At 44.1% G+C, this 26,551-nt stretch overlaps 1 protein-coding gene across 3 annotated transcripts in view; it reads right to left on the minus strand.

The window, feature by feature from the left end:
• Positions 1-5,252: 5,252 nt before the first annotated feature.
• Positions 5,253-26,551, minus strand: part of PIK3R1 (phosphoinositide-3-kinase regulatory subunit 1) — an 83,279-nt gene continuing 61,980 nt past the window's right edge. The window contains exons 6-16 of one of the 3 annotated variants that reach the window (XM_025892836.2): positions 25,742-25,943; positions 25,460-25,539; positions 14,091-14,193; positions 13,259-13,357; positions 12,956-13,136; positions 12,649-12,774; positions 11,810-11,952; positions 11,422-11,598; positions 11,262-11,330; positions 10,519-10,689; positions 5,253-9,474 (exon numbers count right to left, since the gene is read on the minus strand). In XM_025892836.2, the coding sequence (XP_025748621.1) occupies positions 9,285-9,474; positions 10,519-10,689; positions 11,262-11,330; positions 11,422-11,598; positions 11,810-11,952; positions 12,649-12,774; positions 12,956-13,136; positions 13,259-13,357; positions 14,091-14,193; positions 25,460-25,539; positions 25,742-25,943 (1,541 nt within the window). In that variant the 3' untranslated portion in view covers positions 5,253-9,284. Of the gene's footprint in view, positions 9,475-10,518; positions 10,690-11,261; positions 11,331-11,421; positions 11,599-11,809; positions 11,953-12,648; positions 12,775-12,955; positions 13,137-13,258; positions 13,358-14,090; positions 14,194-15,576; positions 15,911-17,573; positions 17,810-25,459; positions 25,540-25,741; positions 25,944-26,551 lie in introns of those variants that run through there. The other 2 variants (XM_073905389.1, XM_025892837.2) reach the window with 2 other exon arrangements.

The raw sequence follows: 26,551 nt of genomic DNA on the forward strand, positions 1-26,551 counted from the left end.
TAGGCTTTCTTCACTCTTCTTGGTTCTTCTTTCTCTTTGCTTCTCTGACTGAGCAATTTGAAATGTAAGACATTTGAAATTAATTATTCTTTCTTCATGGTTTAGTCTGCTTTTGAAACTCCTTATTGAATACTTCACTTAAGTTATTATATTTTTCCGCTGTAGGATTTCTGTTTGGGGTTTTTTTTTTTTTTTGATGGTTTCTCTTTCTTTGTTGAATTTCTCATTTTGTTCATGTGTTATTTTCCTAATTTCATTTAGTTGTGCATTCTTGTAATTCATTAAAATTCTTTAAGAGGATTATTTTGAATTTTTTTGTCTGACACTACATAGATCTCCATTTCTTTTTTTTTTTTTAAGATTTTGTTTATTTATTTGATAGAAGGAGAGAGAGCACAAGCAGGGGAAGCAGCAGGCAGAGGGAGAAGCAGGCTCCCTGCTGAGCAAGGAGCCAGACATGGGGCTCGAACCCAGGACCCTGAGATCATGACCTGAGCCAAAGGCAGACGCTTAACTGACAGAGCCACCCAGGTGCCTCAAGGTTAAGTGTCAAGATCTCCATTTTTTTTAGGGTCAGTTGGTAGAGTTTTATTAGTTCCCTCTGGTGGGGTCATATTTACCTGATCTTTCATGATCTTTGATTTCTTACACTGGTATCTGCACGTTTGAGTGATTGGTTTCCTCTTCCAGACTTCAATGGTTAGCTTTGGCAGAGACCGGTTTTCATTAGTCAGTTCAGCTCGGGTTTTAGGACATGTCTGCTGGTAATGTTCTTGGGCAGATGGGGCCTGGTATTAGCGTCTATTTTGGGTTGAGGCAACTGTTCAAGCTCCGAGGTCATCAGGAGGAGTGGGAGGGATGGTATGACACTGACTGAGAACAGCTGGATAGGACTGCTGTTGTGGTTCCCTGGCCAAGTGAGGCTGTAGGATGGGCTCCTCAGTTGCCTGGATTTTCTGGTCAGGCTTACTAGACAGCTGGACTGGGTCCTATACTCAGCAGTACGTGGGGCTGTGAATTAGTTTCCCTGATCTGGCAGGGCAACTGGATGGGTCCCAGGGCCTGCTTGACTCATTGTTTGGGGACCCAAATTAGGCAAGGGTGTACACTGACTATCCTGGTCAGGCGAGGCCACTGGTTTTATTCTGCAGACAGGGAAAGCCATGACCTGTGCTCTTCTATGCAAGTCCATCTGTTAGCAAGGCTAGTGGATGGGCTCTGCCACTTCCTGTGTGTTTTGGTAAGGTTCCCTGGTCAGGCGCGCTGAAGATTGTATTCAGCAGTAAGATGGTATATGAATTAGTTTCTCTGCCTAGTGCAGTGAGGGAAGTAGCTCCAAGGCCACTAAGGCTTTTTGTGGTCTTGACTTAAGCAGACCTGTGTCCCGGGTTCCCTGGCCAGACAGGGCCACTGGCTTTGCTCTGAGGGTGATCATCTTGGCCTGCCTGTCCTCTGGCTTGAATGATGCAGTTTACACAGCCTCTAGGTGTTCGCAGCCCTTCCTGTCAGATGGGTTTGCAGCCCATGCTCTGCAGTGAATGGGACTATGACTCGGCCTTTCTGCATGGGCAGGGGCAGACCAGACTTCAGGGCTGGCGAAGCCTTTTGTTTGAGGGCCCTAATAATCAGGTATCCCTGCACCCTGCCAAGTACCCTGGTCAGACAACACCCCTGACATGGTACTGCAGATGAGCAAAACTGCTGGTTGGGAGCAACTGCTTGGGCTCTACAGGTAGGAGTTTGGTCTGCCAACATCCAAGTGTTGGTTGCCGGAAACCCCTCCTCCTTTCTGTGTTACAATTCCATTCCCAGTGGTTGAGTCCTATGGAATCCCCGGTGATCTCTGTGAGACAAAACCAGAAGAGAGGCTCTCAGGAACGGACCCCCCCACCCCCCGCCTCCGTGCTGTGAGGGCTGGGTGTTACCCCTGGCCTCTCTTTTTCTGCTGGAGGAACTGTAGGCTCAGGGCAGATCTCCTGGCGTGGTGTTGCCCTGGCCTGGAGGAGGGGCAACGCGATCAGCCTGTAGCTGTTCCTCTCACCCCTGCAGGGCAGTCTGTCCTGTTCCTGTGGTGCACTGGGTACTTCAACCCCACTGCCTGTTCTAGGATTCTTTCAGTGGTGTTTTGTTCATGAATGGTTGTTAGGTCCTTCCTTCCCCTCACAAGAACAACCATGTCCCAGTCTTGGTTATGTCACTTGCTATTAATAACCATTCTAACAGGTGTGAAGTGCTATCTCATTGTGGTTTTGACTTGTGTTTCCCTAGTGATTATTAACATAGGCCACCTTTTCATGTACCTTCAGCCATTCGTTTGTTTTCCCAGGAACAATTTCTGTTCAGGTCCTCTGCCTATTTTTAACCTGGATTCTTTGGGTTCTTTTTGCCCTTGAGTGTAATGAGTTCTCTATGTATTTTGGACATTAACCCCTTATCTGATATATAGTCTGCAAATATTTTCTCCCATTCGTAGATTGCCTTTTCATTTTGTTGATAGCTTCCTTTGCTGTGAAGAAGGGCTCTTCAGTTTGATATAGTCTCACGTTTATTATTTACTTTGTTGCTTGTGCTTTAGGGGTCATAGCCAAAAAATGATCGCCAAGACCCATGTCCGAGAGCTTTTTTCCTATGTTTTCTTCTAGGAGTTTCATGGTTTCTATCTAGTCTTACATTTAAGTCTTTACAAAATTCTTATTTTTAGTCAGACTTTTTAAGGGGAAAGTTGAGGAAAAAAGTTTTTAATGGGTTGATATAGTACCTGTTCTTAACATACCATACTTGCTTGCCCCTGACATGCCCCACAGGATTTTGTAGCCCGTGTCCTCTGACTCAGTGCCTCATGCTTTAGATAGATAGACAAAATGTCATTTCCAAGTATACTCTTCTTCACATTATCAAGAACTTGACTTCCCACTTTGATGCACCTCAAGTGTAGCCTTAAGACGTCAGCTAGTGGGCACCTGGGTGGCTCAGTTGGTTAAGCGACTGCCTTCGGCTCAGGTCATGATCCTGGAGTCCCGGGATCGAGTCCCACGTCGGGCTCCCTGCTCAGCGGGGAGTCTGCTTCTCCCTCTGACCCTCTTCCCTCTTGTGCTCTCTCTCTCTCTCTCTCTCTCAAATAAAAAAAAAAAAAAAAGACGTCAGCTAGCGAAATGGGCCCTAATTCTGCTAAAGCATTCTTGGCCATGGTCGCTGACGACACAAGGGGCCAGTTCTTAATCAGTTGCAGTGATCTGCAGTCACCAGTTATGTTGTGGGTTATAACTGTGGCCAAATTGTAAACGGAAAACCAGGGGATTGAGTAGTCGCATTCATTCCACTAAATCACATCACAGTGTCTGCGACTATTTAGACTCACAACTGTATTTTTACAGATAGGCAGTTAGAGGCCTAGATAGGTGAATTGAGTTGGCCAGGTTCCCACAGTGGGTTAAAAACAGAGCTAAGACCGGCCTAGGCCTCCTAACCTGAAAATCAGTCTATTTTCTATATAGACTCAGTGCTGTGAATATAAATTGTATCATAAAGTAAAAGGTATTTCTATCACTCATTAATGGTGGTGGCTTTTAATTGAAATACTGGCAGGACTATTTCAATAATTGGGTGATCTTAAGTGTAGTGATCCTCAAACTATAGTATGCATTAAAATCAGAGAGCTTGCTGAAAGAGATTGCTGGGTCCTGCTGTCAGTGAGAGGACCTTGGATTTGCACTTCTGACAGGTTTCCAAATAAATAGTGCTGGTGCTAATGCTGTTAGTCAGGAACCCACTGGTCTAAAGCCAACCTATGCCATTTCCTGCCATTCGTTATTGGCCTCTTGTGTGGGGCCCGCCAGTGGGGAACCACTTAGTCAGATCCCCGTCAGGAAGTGTAACCCGTGAACTTTCCTCCGAACCTCCTAGCGTTTCCCACTGGAAGGCTGTTACAGTGACAGGGTGAAGAGCTTTGGCTTGAGTCAGACCACTTAGGTGTTGGACTCTGTGCTCTAATTGTTCCATGATCTGAGGAAATCACTTAACGTCCAATGGGGATATTGTCTTTAAACTCAAAACTGTGTAAGGATTAAATGAGGTAAGGCACGGGAAGTGTTGAATGGATACTTACATGGCTTATTGATCAGAGATCAACCAGGAAAAAAATTCTTGCTCATCCAGAAGGGATTGAATAAATCAAGAGAATTGGTTACTCGTGTGATGGAAGGGCTCAGAAACCAAACAGGTGCTGGTGAGGGAATGCAGAGGATTAGTAGCAGCAGAAAGCTGCTCCCACCCCTTGGGCTGGACTAAAAATGGGAGCAGGCACTGATGGTATAGCTCAGAAACCAGAGGCTTCTGCTGAGCGGCAGAGCATCAGAGGGCTGCTGAAACCTTGGAGAGAGGGTTTGTCTGGCAAGAGTTGGTGCCACGGCAAGACTCAGGACCTAGAAACCAGAGGGCAAAAGACCCTGGGGATAAGTATAGTTCTCTGCGATACAGAACTGAGCGGGGAGGGGCGGGAGGGAGCAGGAAGTGCATTTGTTATTGCCACACTCGGTATGTTAGTCCTTGCTGCCATGACTGTATTTCTGCACCCCTCTCATTTCCATTACCGGACCACGCCTTCCTGTCTGGGACCCTTGCTGTGCCTCCATGTTAAATGAGTGCCGTGTCCATGCAAAACAGCATCAATGTAAGTTTGCTCAGCAATAAAAACAAATGGCAAGTTATTTCACATTAAGAATGGTTTGTACATATTAACTAGATGCTACAATGAGAAACCTCGATGTGGAGTGTAATTTAGCTCCCTCTCTGAGCCGCATGTCACACCCCGTGTCACACTTCGCCCTGTTGAACACTGCCTTATGCTGTCCCTGTACCGTGGGCGTTCAGTACGTGCCGACTAGAGACTAGAGACAAAAACCGCTCCTTAACAGAACATAGTTTGTCGAGAACAATTCTGAACGTTTGGGGATGGATGGTGGACAAGGGAAAGTGGCCATTATAGCAAGAACATGCTTTGAAATGACATCACCTAGAGGTATTTGTTTTCGTCATTAAGGATGTAGTGGAATTTTGCCAACAACACTAACCTGTCATTCTTGTGACTACTTAGTGTCTTTCTCACTTCACAAAAATGAGCTAATGTGATGACAGGATGAAAACAGGTGGGAGACTGCCGGGAAGAGCAGCAGCATTTGTTAACCGGAAGAGGAAGAGAGCAGGTTCAGGTTCAGTGTTTCTTATGTGATAATGGAAATTTCAAACGGTAACACTTAAGTTTCAAAACAACCTTTATTCTGTTTGAGGACCCAATACAATGCATCGAAGCAACTTAAATCAACAAGACATAGCTCCACTGAATCTATAGCTTGAACAAAATGTCAAGGAGGCACACTCCCCCCACCCCCCACCCCAGTTGCCTTGTAAAGGCAGAATTACAACTGACCATGACATCCTCCCTCTCGTCAAAAGACCAACTTTATTTTAACAATGTCATATAAACAGATTTGTAAAAACATTGAACAGATCGTAGCTTTAAAAAATACACACATATAAATGAGTTTTTTTGTTTTGCCTTTTTTTTTTTTTTAAATAGCAGCATCCTGGGCAGCTAATGCTATCTCATGGTGACAAGTTTAATGTTAAGTTGGATAGTGTTTCCAATGAACCCAATTCTGTTCCCTTGCTACTCATAGTACTAGTATTTTATACAACTGGATTTTGTAAAAAATAAGAATTTGGCATTTTCGAACTTTGTCCCATGTGAGGCATTGTGCTTTAAACTGCCCCTTTCTTAAAAGAGCCTGAACTCATTTCAGGGTCTGCTTTCCAACTACTTGGATACCATGCATAGCAAAAGCACAGGTGTTAAAACCAGCAGAATTTTTCTCCCATTAAGGAACATCAGTAGGACTCCCAAACACGTTACTAGTTCATAACCAGCTATATGACAAAGCACTTGGTTCCCCACAGTGACAGCTCACACAAACACAATTTGACTTGACACACTGAAAATGAGGATTTCCAAGTTAAGCGAGTCATCCAGACCAGCTCACTGAAAGGAGAAACTTTACAAAGCAGAGAAAAGCCAAAGAATTATGAACTTCTCACTTCACTTGCCAACAATTTTCACCTTTAGAAGACAAAACAAAGCAACTTCAAAGGAAAAAAAAAAAACAACCCATACACATACACAAGAGTTGTACTAGACATGTGCTTGTTATGTACTTGAACTCAACGACTGTGGATCTGTTTTGGCTGAAAGGTGTACTGGAAACAGTCCATGCACATATACATATATACATCTATCAAGGGCCGTGAACTTGTCAGATGTTGCAAACACATGCTTTTTGCCTTCTCACAGGGTTAGGATTTTTCTCTTGCGGGTGGCATCGGGTCCCCGCGCTCCCAGTGCCCAGCCCCCTCACAGCCTCGCTGCAGCTAGCTTAAGCCTCTGGATGCTGCAGCGCGTGGGGAGAAATCACTGCGTGCATGAAAGCATGTTCTCAGGAGTGCCTCTGCTGTATCCATTTGTACTCACGAGCCACTCAGTGTTATGAGATGACCAATCGAAGCCCAAGAGCTCTTCTGGTCAAGCATGTAGAAGGACGAATGTGGTGGGCTTGTGGTGGGCATGCTATGTGCAATCCAAAAGGCATTTGGCAGAGGCGTGACCTCATTGCTACAGTGTAACTCACTATAAACAGGGAATGAGGAAGCCTGCCTTGGCTGTTCAGAGAGAACCCTACTGCACTATGTCTGTGAGATGCAAAACTAAGGCAGGTGCCTAGAGACCAAGCCATCTTGGGAGAGTGGTGAACCAAAAACGTTAACAAAACTGTCTTTTAATGAAACATTCCATCTCAGATCTTGTATTTTAAATGTGAAATGAAAATTATACTTAACAGCATCCATGGTTGTGCTACCAAAAAGACCCCACCAGGACGCTAGCTTATAAACCACTCTTAAAGAAGCGGCGGGCTTGCGTGGGAAGTGGAAGGACAGTTTTCAAGGTGACACTTACAAGCAGGGCAGTCCTCAGTCGTGTGGCGATGGGAGGGAGACGGTCTGGTCAGTGCAGTCAGGTCTCAGGGCTGACAGTCTGGCCGTAAGACCGACATTCTACAGTTGAAGTCAGCTGCTGGACCGGTTACTTCAAAAGAGTTTTTAAAAGGAATTACATTGCAAACCACAACAAAAAGCCCTCCCCGGAGTAGCTAGCTGAAATAATAAAGCCGTGGCGGCTGAAGAGATCCTGGCAAAGGAAAACTGCACTTGTGCGACTCCACTGGAAACTGCCAGGGTCGGGACTGTCACACTGATCCTTTGGCCCTCCCCACACACGGACGCTTGCTGCCACACAGAACGGACTGGGCATGTGTAAATCCGGGACAGACTCCCTCTGGCCCCAAGTTGGAAAGGATGCTCTAAGACCCCTGCCTTTCCCCCACGCTGAAGTGGAAACTGTACACTGACTTGGATGAACCAGAAGGACTGTTGGGAATCCCTGCAGTGGCCGTGACTTTACTGAGCTCTCCACAGCCTGGTGCAGGAGCGGCTCGGAGCATGGGTATTGGCCTTGTGGTCTCAGTTGAATGGGAAGGTAGGAAAATAACAAATGTGCAGATAAAAACCTTTCTTCAGGTCATGGCTTTTTCTGAAATGAATGTTTATTGGTTGTAACGGGTAATCTCATGTTAAAAAGAGACACATGTTCTAAATGCAGCGATTATACCGTGCAGTCTGGTGTTCCAAATAAAGGTGAACGCCGCCCCAGGAGGCTGACTTTCTTCCTACGAACTACATTATCTTAACCCGCCGCCACACTGCGTTAGAGTCCCAGTCGGTCTGTACTTGTCATTAAGGTATAGTAAGTAAAGTAGCAAATGAGAGTGGGAAAAGACTGAAGTAGAAGTTACTCACTTCTCCATAATCATGAGAAAGTGCATACCACCTTGCCACCCCCCCACCACCCCACCTGTACATCCCTTTGCTACATCGCCCCGCTCCGGGATTCAAGAAGTTCACAATTCTTTACGAAACAAACATTACCAGGTACCGTATTTTAAGAGTCTCGAAACATTGTTGAACTCAGCGATACTTTGTCATATTTATATATCATCTTTCTTTTTTTTATTGAATAAAGCAGCTTTGAAGCTTATCAGGCACTGCCCAACAAAACATTTAGTCCAAAAAATCTGTTATGAACTTTTTAACCTTGGGCTAATAGCCAAGTACTCTGTACAAGAAAAACTGTAAAATATTTCATAGTTCTGAAGCCTTTTTTTTTCTTTTTTTTACTGGCATCCTGTACATTTCTTTTTTTAAAAAAAGGAAAAGAATCACAAACGAATATTAACAAAAAAAAATCAGGGACAATATTTTCAAGCAACAGAAAATGGGGCGGGGGGAAGCTTATTCTGAAGGTACATTTAAAACTGAGATAACAATGACAATTAAGAATTGCATAGCACTTTGTATTTAGCCTTCAGCAAAACAAAACAGAAGCTATTTGGTATTGATACAAATCTATTTGATAGTTAGTCATCCACTGTTATGTACATATTTTATATAATGAATGTCATTTAAAGTCCTGTTTTCCAAGCTCCGTTTTTTCCGTTGGTGGGGTTGTTTTTTTTGTTTTTCAAAGTCTAAACAAAACACTTTCTGGCACTCTGCTACAACAGAATTTCCTCCGAACATACGTGAGCCGATGTTCTCCCAGAGTGTCTCTTGTAAGCCGAAGTGCCTTTCTGCTACATATCGTTCATCTGTTAGAAAAGGAACTAATCCACAGTGCCACGTGTCTGGGTCCACCGTGCACAGCAAGGCCCAGGCCCAGCCAGCCTGGCGCGAGTGCTCGCAGGCCAGGGCTCTGGAGCCTGTCCACCCTCTGGTCTCCAAGGTCCCCACTTTGAGCTGGTAAAGCTTCAGAAAGCATGAACAAGCACCATGGTTAAAGGCCTCTTTGTCCCTGCACGCAGAGATTTTTGCATGTCTTTTTCTCCTTGTGTTGTGTGTTGTTGTGGCTTAAATTAAACCAAAAAAAAAAAAAAATCCAAAAATAAAACCAACAAACAAAAAAACCCCCCCAAAACAAAAGGAAGGACAAGCGCTCCAGACTAGAGACGTAGGGTCACCGCACGGTGCTAGGCTGCGTGTCTTCCCCTCTACTCGTTTGTCCCATCTGAAGGCAGATGGCTTCGTTTCCGCAGCTCAATGACAGGTCAGGCCGGAGAGGAGCCCTGTGCTTTGCAGAGGCCTCAGGGTGGCTGAAGGTCAGGAGCAGGATCCGAGGCCAAGCTTCATCGTCTCTGCTGTGCGTACACCGGGTAGGCCAGGGTGACGTTGAGCGAGTCATTGTGCTGCACGAGGGACGTGTGCTGGTAGTGGAGCACCAGTTCCTTCAGGGAACTGTACAGGTTATAGGGCTCGGCGAAGCCATAGCCAGTGGCCGTTTTGTTGATGACACAGTGCTTGACTTCGCCGTCCACCCTGCAGAGGAGAGAGAGAACACAGGCCTTTTGAGCCAGTCCTAGACAAGTCCCGACTCCACGAGGTGTTGCTCATAAAGTCGTCGTTGTCATGCAAAAGTGCACTCTGCGGGCCATTCTCCAGGAGGGGACGCCTCCCGGGCCAGCCGTCGACTCGTGGCTCTGTCACTCACAGGGAGAGTGCTGTGGGCTGGTAACAGCCTCACCGAGCCACTGTATTTGCAACTTTAAAGTGGTATATATTTAACACGGTGGCTTTGAGAAGTGAGATCACGCATACGATGGACTTGACAGAAGGGCTGGGGCGCGGGAAGTGCAGCAGCTTCCCGCCATTCCGAGCGGTGCTGGTGTGACGACGGGGGCTATCCCACTACCAGTATTCGTCGGAGTCCTGCAGGCTAGCCTTTCACCCCGCTTTCGCCCCGTATTCTCCTATTCTCCTGGCCTTAGCTCAAAGTTCTTCCTTCCTCTTTCTTGTAGGATTTTTTTCTCTGCTTAAATGGAAGGAGATCACGAATATGGTGTATTTTTAGAACTTTCCTTCCTAGAGGACACTCCCTTTTCTGAAATGATAGGAGGGGGGAATAGTATGAAAAGTAAAAGGAGAAGAAGCCCTATGACGGAAATGTCTTCTCTTGGGTGCCCTTGCTCTCAAGGGCAGTGACATTTCTCTTGCTGTTCTGACCCATTCCTGCTGTGGACCTGACCTGTGGGTGGAGCTCTCGCGGGAATTACCTCACATTCTAATGCTATTAGCCTTGGGAGGTTAAAGGGGGGGGGCGGGCAGGTACTGCTAGTTCCATCGTAAAGATGAAGAGATTTGGACTTGTGATTAAGTAGTTGGTGAAACAGGACCCAAACCCCAGTCTTTGACCTCCACGGCAGGTTTCCACACTTCTGCCTAGACTTGAAAAATAGCCTGTCTTCTTTCCTGTTCTACACCATTGCACTGTGAGGTTCTTCCAGACGGGAACTTTTTCAAATCCCTGCCCCAAGCTCGGTGGCTGAAGGAACGGAAGCAAGCGACACGGCCGGGGCTACGTACACTACGGAGCAGGCATAGCAGCCCTGTTTGCTGCTCTCCCGGACCAGGAAGGTGCCGTCTCGTTTCCCTCGGAGTAGGTTCTCAGCTTTGTTTCTGTTGCTGCTGCCCACATTCCAGGTCTTCTCGTCGTGGTGCGGCAAATCCTCATCGTCTTCCACCAGCGAATATTGGCTAGAGAGGGAGGAGAGAAAGGCTGTCCGTGAAGCAGCGGGGACGGCCCAGCCGGCCTTTTCTCAGGCAGCCTAGCCTTCAGTGTGACCTCCTTGGACCAAGAGCACCGGTAAGGTAAACTCTGGCTCTTTTCGAGTCAGGCACTACATTGAGGTACCTGGGCAGAGAGGAAGGTATCAACCAATCCTGTTTGTCCAGTTCAGATCAGGAAATGTATTGACTAGGAGGACTGCCAGTTTTCAAATAATTCAAACAAAACATCTACTTAAGCTTTGTGTCTGTTTTTTTTCCCCCTCCCGATTGTTTGAGAAACACATGGGGAGTTTTCAGGGGTCCAGGGCCTTCGCTCTGGACACAGGGTCATTTTACAGCAGGCGTCGGAGAAAAACGAGATCGCCATCCCCCACTCCCTGAACTTTCCTTTTTTAACATTCCGGATAAAGAGACGCAGCTTATAGAGGATGTTCCAAATGCGGTAAAATTGCTCACTTTTCCGCAAACAAAGCAAGTCATGCGTTTCCCTAAAATGAAAAAACCTCCTTTGCTGCCTCCCACCTGCAGGCAGTACTTACTCTTCCGTATTTTCATTGCCCAACCACTCATTCAGCTTCTTCTGCCGAACACCTTTCTGAGTCAACCACCTGGAAAACAGAAAGGAAAACGCATTAATAATGTATCCTTAATTTTTGCAACTATCAGTTGTTGGCTTTCAGGGTTCGGCTTTCTACTTACATCAAGTATTGGTCTCTTGTCTTTCTCAGCTGAATGAGGTCTGGTTTAATGCTGTTCATGCGTTTGTCAATCTCCCGGTACTCAGCTGCCTGCTTCTTCAAGTCTTCCTCCAGTCTTCTTCGACTGTCCACAATTTCACTGATTCGGGACTTTAACTTCTCATAATTATGCATAATCCTAGAGGCAGGAGAAAGGCATGGGTCACTACCTGCTTCATCATGACGGTTTCCCAGGACTTTTCCTCAGGTAAAGAATGCTTTCTAGGGCTGTCGTGGTGGTTCTTTTTTTTTTTTAATTATTCAAAGCACAGAAAGCAAGATCATCTTTCAGCAGTTCTGGAGGATTTTGGTTATCTTTAGCACAAGGACAACCCTCATGATTCACCCACCTTTGTATCTCTTTCTCATTGCCTTCACGTTTAAATTTTTCTATGTATTCTTTGCTGTACCGTTCCTGACTTTGGCACTGTTCTTCAAATATCTTTATGGTTTCATTAAAGGCTTCAATAGCTGTTCTTTTCATTTGGATTTCCTACAACACAATGTTTAATAAGACAATGTCATACCTTTCATAGAACAGGTAATGTGTTACTGTGAGACACTGTCAGGGCATTTGACGCTATTACTTACCGAGCATGTAAGTACTCGGTTAGCAAGCAAGGCCTCTCATTCATAAAACCCATTAAAATAATATCACAGAAGCACACATTTCCCTTGGGAATTTTCCCAGTCTGTGAAAGAATACTGTCTGACAACTGCCTATAGTTTTCATCGTTTTAAAAGTCCTTCCCCTTTATCAGCAATTTAAGGAATCCACGTTGCCTTCTACTCCCTCTGGTGGTCCTAGATACATCACGGCCTAGAGAAGATTAAGCCTCTAGGAAAATACTGCAGTAAATGGAGCCTCTACTTTCTTATGACAGGGTATGTAATAGTTAAATCCCCATTTTGGAGGTTACACAAGTTTGTGGGGGAGGGGGGACTTGTTCAATCAGGACTTATGTCAAATCCACTTAAAACTCACAGCAACCTCTTCAATGATCATGATTACTTATTATTCCAAAATCTGTAAGAGCTTCATTGAAAAGCTTATAGAGATACCATGGTCTAGAGATAACTATGAATAATAAAGAGTGTTTCCCCCTACCTGAGTAGAAGGTCTACACATCTTAGATTCTAGTAACTAAAAAGTTCTGAGACTATAATGTGACTTTCGCAGAAAACTCACCTGGGAAGTACGGGTATAATCTTCATATAATCTATCATATTCCCGACTTTTTTCTTGAAATTGAGCGTTATATTCATGTAACTTCTTTCCTACAGCTTCAATATTATCTTCTTTGACAACTTGATCCTGGAAGAATTAGAACTTCAGTTGATGGGGTATTTATAGTCAATGTTTTGGCCATTATCACACTGTACTAAAAAGTTGTTAAAACCTCACTACGTGCACTTCATCTGCTTCACCATGCTTTCTAAACATTTGTAAGTATCTTGTCTCAATACTGTAACGTGAGTATTTCAGTTTGGATTACCTGTTGGTATTTGGATACTGGATAAAGTAACTTCACGTCCAGTTTGGGATTATACTGAGCTAGGGACTCGTTCCGGTAGTGGTTTATTAGTTCAACCACGGAGTTGAAGGTCAGTGGGTCAGAGAAGCCATATTTCCCATCTCTGTGAAATATTTTGATTAATTTGTTATTTCCTCCTTTCCTGTAGATACAATAAAATAAATGGCATTATAATAAAAGTAATGGCATTCCAGTCTCCTCTAAGGAAATACGTTTTAATGTCTGCTTCCACCCCTCAATCTCGGCTATGTCCCTGGGGCTCACCTTAGTGTAAGAGTATAATCACCGTGCATTTTCGTAGATGCGTCTCGTACCAAGAAGGTCCCGTCAGCTGTGTCTCGAAGTTTTTCATTCACTTCTTCCCTGAAATGAAAACGACACAAGACAAAGCTCACTTTGAGGATTCAGTGTTTTCATTTCTAAAACCGCCTTTGTTTCTTAGATTTTTAACTTCACAGCAACACTAAGCGCAAGGTAGGTAGAGAGTGCCTCTTCACCCCTCCCCCGCCCCTATAGATTACATGTACTGTTTATGTAGAAATGTTATAAATCTCATCTCATTACAGACTGGGAGCTAAACAAAACAAATATACCCACTTTCAGTACTGGTATATCTGTGATACAAAGTTTTAATTTGTTCTTTCACCAGACACACTGACAAACGAGCACAAAAAGACACGATCCCCCCCCAAAGGGACTCCTTACTCCCCCTTCAAAAAAAAAAAAAAAAAAAAAGCGATGAATGAAGATGCCTTTGTAAAGTAGGTGTCCGATAGTAACACGAGCCCTGACAGTTTTCCCTAATGGAAAGTGACTTTGAATCCTGCCTTTAAGCAGTGAACCTCCACCCTGGTGCTTTCCTGACATTTCTGTCCATAATGAAACTTGTTGAGTATTTAATTTCCCGTGGCATCCAGCACCCCCAATCCCCTGGCGCTCAGGGACTTCTTTGGTCTTCTTTGGAAGACAACCAACTATGCTTCATGCTTATGTTGGAGGATATCCTAAAAATGGAACTTAGCACGGTGGTGCGTTTCTTTCTCTAAAACTAGGACTCTCTTCTCTAGTGAAAACTCAAGAGTGCTTATCGCCTTACCTTGAGATATCTCCCCAGTACCATTCAGCATCTTGTAAGGACATATTGTTATTCATACCGTTGTTGGCTACAGTAGTGGGTTTTGGTGGTTTAGGAGGCAATGCTGCAGATGAAAGAGAAAGAGAAAGTTGCTGGCAGTGCCAACTACAGCTGAATGCTTAGGTCTAATTTAAGTCTCTTTAGAATACTGTGAAATACGGCAATAATTCACAATTCTATGAAACAGCATCATTTTGTTAAAAAGAAAAGAAAGTGGAAAAGAGAGAACAGCTTACAGGTTAACAAATAAACCGGGCTGGCCCTGTGAATGAATTTCAGAGTGAATCCAGAGTCCCGGCTTTTTCTACTTCTAGGCTCTAGTTATATGAAAGTTTCAGGCCTGATCAAATCCATCTAAAATAGGAAACCGTGAACATATGAGCAGGAAGAATCACATGGGTTGGCTTTAATTTCCTCTTCTTATTTAATTATAAAAGACAAATTTGGTTTCTGTCCTCCACAAATGCTGTTGCTGTAATAAAACTCATCCACAGCAATATGTTTTAAGAGGAGGAACTGGGTTTCTCTAATCTTAGTATTTCAGGCACTATTCTGCCAAAAACCACTTTAAGAAACTCATCTGTGACCTAAAATCTCTTTAGTATTCACGTTAATATTCTTTTGGATAAATTGTGCTCTATATGCCAAGACTGAGGAAAAACCATATCCCTCCTCCTCAATGTCAAATCAGTATTCATATACCAATTGGTGACAAATAAAAGACTGCAGTGCTTCTGAATTTCTTAACTGGGAGCAGGGCTAATATTGGAATAGAATTTAGGAAGCAAAATAAGGCTAGCGTTTGTAACTGAATTCTAAGTCACAAGTTTTAAATTAAAGGACGATTAGTATTTTATGCAAAAATTTCAGGAGTCTATCAAGAATATTTTATAAAGGCTAGGACTAAATAAATATTCAGAAGCCAACTCCTTTTCTCAGTACAGTATCTTAATATAAGAACAGGCAAAGTCTCAGCGTTTGATGTAGAAGAGTTTCAGGTCACCTAGGACTGAGTTGCAATCACTGCTAGGTTTTACATGCTTTCTACAAGTACCAAGTGTTATCACTGCAAAGTACCACACTGTCCTCACCCACTGTCAAAAGAGAAAAGCAGCACAAAGGACGCATCCTTTTAATTAAAGGAACAGTATGAACGATATACAACACTATAACCCAAATAGCAAAAGACCTCAATTAACAAAAGACACCAGTGAAAAACTGGAATTCAATTCCTATCTGTTCAAGTAAGAAAAAGCATTTACCACATACAGCCTGATCTGCTTGCTTCCACAGGCATACAATTTCATGTCCAAGCTATGATCAAGCAAATTTTTATTAAATTACAAGTTAATAAATAGAAATCTAAAAAGGATCAGTTACAGTAGTTGTCAAAAAAAAAAAAAGCCACAAAATTAACTAGCTTTCTAAAAGAATACTGCAGTATTACCTGGTGGATCCATTTCTATATAAAACATCAAGTCTGTGCCACAATTTCTATCTGTCTTAGCATATTCTAAATCCAGGTCTTCCATATTCCAAACAGTGTTGTACATTTGTGCGAGAGTTTCCCTTGGCTGAGCTCAGTTATAAGAAAAGAGTCCGGCTTTCTTTGTAATGGTGTCTTGGAATTCATTTTAAAACCTATAAGGGGCTGCACTGTAACCTATTACATCACACGCCCCAGCCAATCAAGTCAGAAAAATGTCACCAGACCACTCCTGCTTCATCATTTCTCTTCGACATCCAGCCCTAACACAATCCCAACCTTGCTGAGAACCTACACTTACTAGAGCGGCAACGTATACATGCTCATCGTTTCAAAAAGGTGTTTAATTTGACTGTTCTCCTCCACCAGTGAGTTTTCTAATTCCTTTTTTATTACTCCTTGCAGCATGGTACGCTCCGCTGTTGGCAGGTTGACAAAAGCTGATATGCTGCAGCACGTAGCTCCCCCCCCCCCCCCCCCCCCGCCCCCCCCGCCGCGCATCTGGGTTTATGGAGAGCCTGATCATGCCTTGGTTTAAAAATCTTACAAATGCATCAAAATGGTATATTTAAGGTATATTTTACAGCCCTTAAATACCTCCTGTATATGTTAAAACCAGAAGGGATTAAGAACTGTGGATATTTCATTTCATTCCTACAGAATTCACTGACAACTCAGAACTTAAACACTGTTACAAATGTACCACATGAGAAAGCACAATTAAAAGAAAAATCTCCTTCTACCAAACATAGTAAAGTTAAAACTAGACCTTAGGGATTAACAATGAAAAATCTTGATAGGAATGAAGACGTGTGTATTACTAGCAGAAATTTAATGTTACTAACAAGACTAGTCAAGGTAAGTTTTATCTTCCAAAAAGAAAGAGGCCATATATCAGAATGCAGAGTAGAGGTAGCATGATGTTTGCAAACTATTTCTCACCAGTAGCACCAGAAGTCTGAAGGTGGGCTTAATACTGCTTGAGGGGGGAGAGTGATGTAATCACTTTGGGGATTTTTTTTCCCCTCTATCTCAAATGCCTCATACTCTGGGGACCATTAATCCTGGTTAGCAATATTTAATGTAAGGAAATCAATTCCCCTACAGATCTATTAATTTTAGTTCTTTAAAGCCATTCTGCATATAATCTGGCCACCCTTACTAGAGCCTAATGTACATTCCCACTGTAAACCATCTCTCTACGTTTACAATATAAATCATAGGAAATAGTGGAGCAAAGGCAAGGCGTTCTCTGAGGACTGTTCACTTGTACCCTGTCTACCTGAATTCATTTCCCCATTAATGAGGAAGGCAGACTCAACCCATACCCTGCAGCCGGCTCCCAGGGACATTTTTCTATTCCTCAACTCAAAATCACACACACACACACACACACACACACACACACACACACACACACACACGGTCAAAGTGGGGGTGGGATATGTCCTCAGATAAGGTTCAGAAAAAAATTTTTTTGTTTAATACAAATGTGTTTCCTCCCCCAAAAGGAGTCCCGCCAGCAGCTGTGGACAGGCTAACAGCCCAGAGGGCCACCCCATGCCATTGGGAGCACTTGGTGCAAACCAGTCCTGCTGCTGGATCCCCTGTGCCAAACCGACCCAGGGAGGAGGGGTGGGAGACAGGTGATTTTCCACCTCTCTCCAAGGCCCGGCACCAACTTCGAGCCAAGCACTTGGTAATTACCTCCTTCCCCATTTCTAACCTAAACCCCATCTTTTCCTCCCACTGTGTCCCTCGAGGAAAGGAAAGGGGGGAGTGTCTCCCTAATCTCTTATCTGCCCTCCCCAGACAGCACTTAATCAGTCTCACTCACACACTCACACACACACTCACACACACCCGCAAAGACAAACTACAGAAGGGAACCTTTCACAGAAGTACAAAAAGCAGAGCAGGGAAGCAGCGAGGGGGGGCACAAGTGAAAGGCAACTTACTTTGCAGGTTACGCATGTCTGCAGTTTCCCGCGGCAAGGCCAGGATCCGACAGTGCAAACAATGCCCCCGGCTAGTCCTGCGGCCCCTGCGGTCCCCGCTCCGTGGCGGTGCTCGCGCGGGCAGAGCGCAGGGGCAGGGGCGGCGGCGGCGGTGGCGGCGTGAGACCCTTGGGCTCGCGCGGCGCGACACGGACGCCGGGTCGGGACCGCCGCAGCCGCGCCGCTCACCGCCCGCTCCCCATGGAGAGAGCCACTGGATGCTGGTGCTGTCCGCGGGAGGGAAAAAGCCCCGGTGCTCGCACGGCTCGCAGATAAAGATCACGGCTTCATGATTAACTTGGGCAGGTTCAAATATTTGCTGAGCTAGGGATTTCGGGTGGGGGAGGGGAGCCCAAGTCAAAGTCAAAGTTGTCATCGGCTAACAAGTGGCCACTGCCAGCCCGACTCGCTCATTTTCGCCGAGGAAATGAGAAGGCCATTGTGAAGGGACCTAAAATAGTCTCTCTAACTGGCTGCGGCAGCGCGCGGGGCTCAAGTGGCCACAGTGAAGCAAGGCACTATGCACGGCCCAACACAGGAAGTGGCTGAGCTAGTTCAGCAAAAATAGAATCAAAGCCTTGCTTGTAAAGGCCTGAGCCTCTCCGAACGGCCCAGAACACCGTGCCTTGCTCGAGTCCACCTCGCCCTGCAGGTGTACCAGGAGAGCCCTACGGAGGGACTCGGCAGGGTACAGGTTTGAAAAAGGTCTGCTCCTGGGAGGAAGATCCCAGGGAAGACTACTGTAATTCTGCATGGATACTACACTCCACGACCACGTGAAGACTGGCAGAAAAAACCCACTATGCAGCTACTTTTATGGAGCCGACTTCAACCCAGGTTTAATTGGCCATATGGTTGCCTAATAATTAAAAGGTGTGTCTGCATGAAGTTCACGTGACTGCTAAATGGCGCAAAGAACAGGGCCAGGAGAATGGTATGCCTTCCCAGAGGATTTCTGTCCTCTGAGAAAGTTGCAATGAAACAGACTAAAATTTGACCTAAGAAAAATTTCACTGGCGTCCTCGTAAGATGGACGGCTTTACTGATATCCCCAGAATGGTAACAAGGTAAAGTCACAGAATCACTAACTCTAAAACCAGAAAGTAATTTTCAAGAGCACTTCAAGAAATCCCTCAGGCTACACACACATAACCCCGATCCAGAGGGCAGAGGGGTGAAGCGGTTTGCCATGGGATCACGGCACGAGCACCACAACCTAGCCTTCAGACTTTTGGTCCTAAATTCCTTTTTCTCCACCCACTGGTCCTGGTCTTCACTTCCTTCTGCCAGAGAAAGTTAAAATTAACAAGTGAAACTGAAGTTAATTTCTTTTAGGCCACGTGTGAAAAATTTCACATGTATAACAAAACTGACTTTTCCTGTTTTCTATTTTTAGCTTATTTACTTTAAAAAGACCTTCTCATTATCTGTGAAGAAGCACCGTTCTGTCTATAGTATTTACCCTCAGACTCTGCATAGGAAGACGACCCCATGGTCCTGTGCAGAGCTAGAGGAAGATCTAGGTGCTGACATACAGTGCACGCAGGCAGGCCCCAGCTTGAGGATCACCGGTAATATCTGGGAAGTGTGCTAACCTCATGATACAAGTGACTTCACAAACTTTCCTTTGGTGCAACTGAGAGAGCACGAAAAACCCACTTTCCAATGGAAAGAAAAAAGTCTTTAAGAGAATCTTCCAGCTCCTGCCTGCTGATCACAGGGACATATGGTTAGTTCTGAGAACACCCTTGCATCCTCAGCTGCAGAATCTTGCCCTACTTTTAAAAATAGTCTTTCTAAAGCTAGAGAGCTTGGAAACATCAGTCTCCTCAGCATACCTGTCTGATTTTACATGATGTTCCATGTCAAAACCTTCCAAGATGATGATGTTTTCTAGTCCAACAGTATTATTTTCCATCTCAGAAGAAAACTGTCCACTGTCCAAGAAAGCAGTACACCCCCAACTTAGAGAGAGCAAGTCTTAGATTTGAGAACTTTGCATCAAGTTTCTCACAACATGTACAACCCTCTACCATAGAGGTTCTATTACATTACTGGAAGTGTGAGCTTAGTCTTTTCTCATTCAGTTTTCGGCTTTGGGAAAAGTGATGGGCAAGACGCTCGCTGCTCTTCATTAGCTTAAAAAGGGAGCCCTCTGCTGGTAGAACAGAATCAGTAACTTCTCCTTGGGAGAAGATGTTCAACTTTCTGCGTTGTTTCATTCATCTCCCACTATGTCCAAAATTTCACACGAATTAAACAGAGTATTCATTTGCAAATAACTCATAAATCAAATGTACAGATATCATATCAACTTAGGAAGTGTTGCTCATGTGGCTGCTAAGCTCTTTAAAAAAAAAAATTTTTGTATTTTAATTTCAGCATGTGTCCGAGACCCCAAAAGACCCAGCCAGACTAGAGAACTTACACACATATTTGAAAACTAACTTTACCTTCTGGATTCCTCAAAACAGTATGTCTTACTACTTTTCCTTTCCTCAAAGTTTTGTAAAACTCATTTCAGAGGCAAAAAAAAAAAAAGGCCACATTTCCTTTCTCAGCAGGCGTGATATAGTCAGTAAAATATCGTGAAAATAAGCTTGAAAGGTACAGATGGAACACTATCTCACACGTGCAAATCACCATCAGATAGCATTCCCCAACCAGCTTCCATCCTGCACAGCTTCTTTAAAAAAAAAAAAAGAAAGAAAGAAATGCAGTGAGAAGAAAAAAATAAGTGACCCAAAATTTTCAAGGGTTAAATGAATGCCTCCCTTCATAATTTTAACTTAAGACAAATGAGGACAGAAGGGCCTTTCAGGATGTTGCAAATTCTTTACCCCACATCCAGTGCTCTTACTGACACTGCACTAAGGAGAATGTCCATTTGAATTTATAAATAAGCCCAGATTTACATAGGATACATTCTACAAAATATGTGAAAAGGTGTGACCATTGCTCGGCAGAATGAAGCACTCCTTCCCTCTCGAATGCTGTCCCGAGAGAGAAGGAATCTGCGAGATGAAAACAAAAGTTGCCCGATACCCCACCGATACATGCACCCCTGAAATACGCTTCTTTTTCAGAGCACAAATAAAACTTCCTATTTTTCATTATAACCTAGTATGGCTTGCCTCTCTGTTTATTCCGACCCATCTAAATATATGCCTTTTTTTCAAGGTTTCATTTCTCACCTTTGAAACAACCCTCTAATGTCAGACCACATTTTAAACCCAATAAAAAATAAATCAGAGAAAAGTAAAACTCTTTGAAAGTCATTTCCCTCTACCTTAGTGCTTGCTTTAGTCTTGGTTGAAAACCAAGCCCAGAGCATTTAAAACAAGATTTATGAATCAGGCTCTTCAGGATGAATGTTTTGCAATGCGCCAGTGGTTAAACATTAACTCTGACAGGTGTAGAAGGGCAGGAGGGAGAAAGAGTCATTTATTTTCCACTCTGGGCTTGAGGGTGCAATATTAGACTTCAATTATGCTGCATTAATATTTCTGAATATATCCATGAAATCTGAAATATGTAAATACACTTATAATAGGTTTCATTCAGAGCTCCCCTGTGTTAAATGGTCCTGTTTGTACCTTAGTTGCCCTATAGAAATCTGCTTTAGCTATACCTAAGTATCAAGAGTAAACATAGCACCATAATGATTCAAGAAAACCTGCTGTTCAGCTTTAGGTACTCTGAAGACTTTTAGGAACAAAGGGAACAGCAGACTACCCAAGTTCTGAGAACTCAGTGACTCTGTGTTTAACCTTTCAAACCTTAGTTTCCCTCCAAAGAGGGGAGATGCTTGCTTCACAGGTTTGCTGGATGCACTAAATGAGTGGGTATGCCAAAGTTCTTTGAAAGTTGGTTAGTCTAAGAATTTTTAAAATTTATGCGGATTTTTATCCTTTGCTTAGCTCTCTGCTAGGAGGAGCTCAACAGGAGAAGAAGGCTTTGTCCTTGAGGAATGTAACTGAGCAGAGGAAAGTAACAGGAAGAACTACGGAATAGTTAAGTTGAAGAGGACAAGGTCTTAAAGGCATAAGCCTATGGAATGGGTTGATCACTGCACATCCAAGAGGGAGAAGACCTTCCTGTGAAATGAAGTAGATGGCACTGTTTGGGGCTGCCGTGTACAGGTGTGCATTTTGTACACCACACAGAGGCACGTGGCAGGGGGAGGTGCTACTGAAATCCAGGCCCCCTCCACTCACCAAGCTGCACACACGGGAAGGGGCACGATACTAAGTAAGGTACCTTCCTCCCTCCAAGCAATGCACCCATGGAGCAGGACCTGACCAGTGAATGTGTCGTCTGCAGATTAGCAGTGAAGCCCAAGCAGGCATCTAGAGGCCTGGCTCCGCAGGCTGGCAATGTGGGCTCGGGGGGGCGGGGGAAGGGCCTGACGGGAATGAGGAGCTGGAGCTGCAGAAGGGGGCCCCCTCCAGTAGGTCCTTAAAAACCAGAGTTGAGCAATGGTAGAGACAGGCTATAGGGTCATGACTTTCAGTACTTGTCACCTCATTTCTATCTCACAACAACCCCAGGAGAGAGGCATTGTTCCCATTTCGCAGACTAGGAAACAGTTTGGAAAGGTTGAGTTACTTGATATGAACTCGGCAAATAAGCAGCCAAGAGCTGATTTAAACCCAGATCTATTTGAGACTCACTGTTCTTACCAGCGCACGATGGATGGAGTGACTCTGAGTTTTATCCCCCACAGGTATAAAAATTGCACTGGGGCTCTTTACTATAGGTGATCCATACTGGAAACTTCAGAGGACTTAAAAGCAGCCCTGTTCCTCATGAAGGTTCCCCAAACCCAGGAAGCAAGTGCAGTGCTGAGCCCCAGGCTGGAGTCCGGGACTGGGTCTCTCCCGCAGGTGACCTCCTCCACCAGGTGACCTGGTTCTGGCACACACAGTTTGGTTAGCACCACGTGACCTCTCAACCTCTGGGGGGCGCTTCAGTCTCCTTATGAGCAGAGAAGAGCTGGGCAATGCTTTCAACTCTACAATGATGCTTTTTATGATACTGTCATTTAAAACATTTACTACTTCTTAAAGTCTACTGTATCAAGCCATTCTTTTTGTATTTTGCAATTTATTTTGACTAAACCTTTGAAACTCGAATTCCTCTTCCCCTTTCCAAACTGTACCAATTCTTCAAAGCCCATTTCAGTCCCACTTTTTTTCTCTAAGCCTTTTCTGTCTTCTCAATCACCCTACAAAGTCACCCATCACCATCTCTAAAATTCTTTTCATATTTAGAGTAAGCACCCTCCCACCTAGTACTCAGATACCGTGTGCTAATGGTCTTATTTGAATTGACACATTGCCTCTAACATCAGTTTTGCCTATCATTTCAAGCACTACCAGGTAAAAACTATGAAAGATACCTATCCCATAATAGCCTTGCTTCTCTGTCTCCCCCCCAAAGCATTCAAGTACTCATTTCTATTCACAACAATGAAGTCATTGCAAATGAATGATTTATGACTTCACCGGAGATGCACCGGTGTTGTGCTTCCAGAGCCCTCTGGTAATAGCACATGATGCGGCAATGATGAAGGAGTCTAGGAAGATGTCGGATCCCAACCAGGCCTAAGAAATCATTTCTCTAACCAAGAGTGCCCTGCCAATCATTTCACGAAGCCATTCCTGAATACAAAGGTGTTCAGGATGAGGACCTTCTTCCTGAGGTACTTAGTACGTTTCCACAAGTCAGACACACTGAAGCATTTATTTTATTCCAAAGGGCCTATACATTCTTCAGAGTAGCTAAGAGATACCACACAAAGGGAAAAATGGCTCAAACTAGCATTTAGAGATGACTCAGATTCAATTTTCTTGAGGAGGCTGCATGAATCTTGGGATGGTCTAGGAAACGGTCAATGCACTGTTTACCATTCAACATGGCTGACAGGACTAACCCACCTTTGAAACTGGCACACCAGTTTCTCAGAAGAAGAATGCAGCAGGGTCTATGACCTAGCAGGCGGTCTTAAGTGCGCATAGTGAAAATGGATGAACGTCAATTTTTTTTTTTGGATGGAATTAGGCTGAAACTGATAAGGACATTTAACCAGTTTACACCAGTCAGACAAATTAAACTCCAACACAGATTCTCCCTGGTGTGTAGCAGAAATTCTCAAAAACTCCATGATAAATTCGTTGGTTATCTATCAAACCCTGTCTGGTTTTTAAGCTTCCATGTCTCCCTGTCTCCAGAAGGGTGGGCACTGAGAAGACAGGGACCACCCTCAGCCCTTTACTGCAAGCAGGGCTCAGCTGTCCCTAGTCTCTGAGAGAGACCTCCACACCACACACGCCACAAGGAAGTGGGAGGCAGGGCTCCGCCCTTTAGACCAGGGGCCTATTTTGTTGTTACTAGTCTTCCTTCCCCACCCGCGTGTTTAGTCTAGGGTGGGGGACAGTCAACAAAGGGCTCAAGTGTTATGTTTCACACCTGCCCCTGTCCCCTCATCACAGGGTACTTTTAACCTACCATTGGATCTTTTCTATTGAGCCCAAAGGCAGCCTCTGAACACCAACACAGAGTTCCCAAATCCATTAACAAATGCACCGAGCAGTCACATGAGATGAAACCTTTTGGCCGCCCCCTGGACTAAAGTCCTAGGCCACTGTTGACAGACTTCTCTGATGCCATTCTCCTACAATTCAGACTGTCCCCACTGAACATCCTGCCTACCGTGATTTGGAACATTTGGAACATACCCCTCTTGCTTTATGTACTTGTTTCTGCTGCCTCTCTTACCTTTGGATACCATATTCTGGCCCTGTCCATGTGAGCCCTTCCAAATACCTGCACCGTGAGTGGTTGGTTACCTATCCCATCCTGCAACCCACACAGGTAGGTTTTAAGCCTAAGCCCTGCCTCTCTCAGTCTGCCCCAACCAGCTGTACACCACCACGCCTGGCTGTGTAACACCTACAAAAGCATGACGTAATTCCCCATTGCTGAACACAGGGGGTCCCCATTATCTTATACAGAGATAAACAGGGTAGTCTGCATGAGTTACCGATAATAAAAAGTAAATTCATCCTGTTTTATTTTAATTCTAGACGAAATTAAGACTACAAGCAACATCTCTACTGGTCCTGAAACTTCACTGACTGGACCCTAATCTTTACTCTCAATGACCAGCTTCTATTAGCTAACTTTTAACAAGCATATAGGCAAAGTAGGGTTGTTTAGACTTTCCACAGTAGAAGAAAAATACATCAGTTTAAATTAAATCCACTACTAACATGGTTGACATTTCCTGCTTTGTTATTAAATGGCTAAGTGAATGCCAGCCTGCTTTCAAAGAAGTGTCTGGCTTGCTCTAACTTGCTGCAATGAACACCCTAGTTTCATACTGCTTGCATTCTTGAAAATGTTTATTTGGACAGACATTTCTCAGCAGACCTGCTTCCAAAACACACATTCCAAAATACTTCAAATTATATAGTGATTATAAATCCCCTACTTTATAAGTATTAGAAAGAAAAACAAGAATGCCAACTAAAATGAGTTCCATAATTTATGCAACAACCGGAAGCATCAAAGTTGAGAGGAAGGGAGAGCTCCCACAACCCTCATCTAAAACCAAGATCATCCAGAGATACTGAAATCCAGAGATACTGAAAAATCCACATATACTGAAATCCAGATAATATTTACCATATACACTACCACTCAGCCATTCTTTCTGTAAGTCGCAAGGTAACACTTTATGGATCGTGATTCTACCAGAAACTGATGTTCCTTCAGAGAAGGTCTAAAGCCACCATTCTAAAAAATGAACCAGGAGAGAATTCTAAAAGTTCAAAAAGCATTACCTGGTGCAGGCTGTCGTTCATTCCACTCAGTTGAGATTAAAATTTCTATAACTTTTATGAGGTGTTCAGTATTCTCAGGGCTACAAAAAAAGAGAGTTTTATTAGAGACTTTTTTTTCAAAACAACAAACTCATGTTCACTTATACACATTCAAGTCAATGTGTCTGGTATAAAGGTACACATGCATCTGTGAGCGAGGATCTTCAGAAGAAGCTGAATGATCCATCAGCTTAGGACCACCAACATCACCCAAAAACACATGCTTCTCTCCTTTCACCTTACCTGGCTGCTGGGAATCTGAAAAGCAGAGGGCTGAAAAGTTCAGAGAGTACTCTTGCACTCAGAAGATTCTTGCTGGAGGTTTGAGAGAGCTTGAAGAAATGTTTTAGCAAATACTGAAGCGTAAGCCAATACTGATGAGGTATGTTAGGTGCCCTAATGAGCTTCTTCAACAGCTGGACATATTCTTCAGAGCTCTGTACTTCTACAGAGTTAAAAAAAAAAAAAAAAAAAAAAAGAAAGAAAGAAGAGTTGTTTCTAGATATCAGTGACTAAACACCTAGAACACTTCTGTTCTTCTAGCTGCAGAAGAACGAGTCCTTTTAAATGAAGTCATCAGAAGCAGCGACAGGACATTTGTTCTCCTCGTTAGAAAATACATTGTGAGAAAGTAGAAATCTCAAGTCAAATGGAAATGCAAGAAACTCTTGGTGTAAAAAACCACAAGAGGATCAGGGTGTGCTGGCAGAGATCTGCCCTCTATTGAGCAGCTTCGAGTGTGATTGGCTAATTTGGAGGAGCATCAGATAAGCATCACACGTTTTAACTTTGAAGGTTACGAACCACAATTTCCTGTCCCCAAAGCACTTTGAGCATTAGCTCCTAAGCCTGACTCAAGTCCTCTTCCCTCAACACATTTTGTAATGGCCACTCGAGGAAAATGATAAGAACATCCCCAGTCAGTGGGTCCTGGTCCCAGGTTCCCTGAATCCAAAGACGGCACTTGGAACACTGTGGCCTTCAGTGACATAGTGAACTTTGTTAATGCTGATAAAAGGTTAACAATTAGCCATTTCAGCATGTGGACAGTCT

The sequence above is a fragment of the Callorhinus ursinus genome, unplaced genomic scaffold, assembly GCF_003265705.2.
Source record: "Callorhinus ursinus isolate GAN/ISIS: 27379988/994484 unplaced genomic scaffold, GSC_fseal_2.0 scaffold23, whole genome shotgun sequence".
NCBI classification, from domain to species: Eukaryota; Metazoa; Chordata; class Mammalia; order Carnivora; family Otariidae; genus Callorhinus; species Callorhinus ursinus.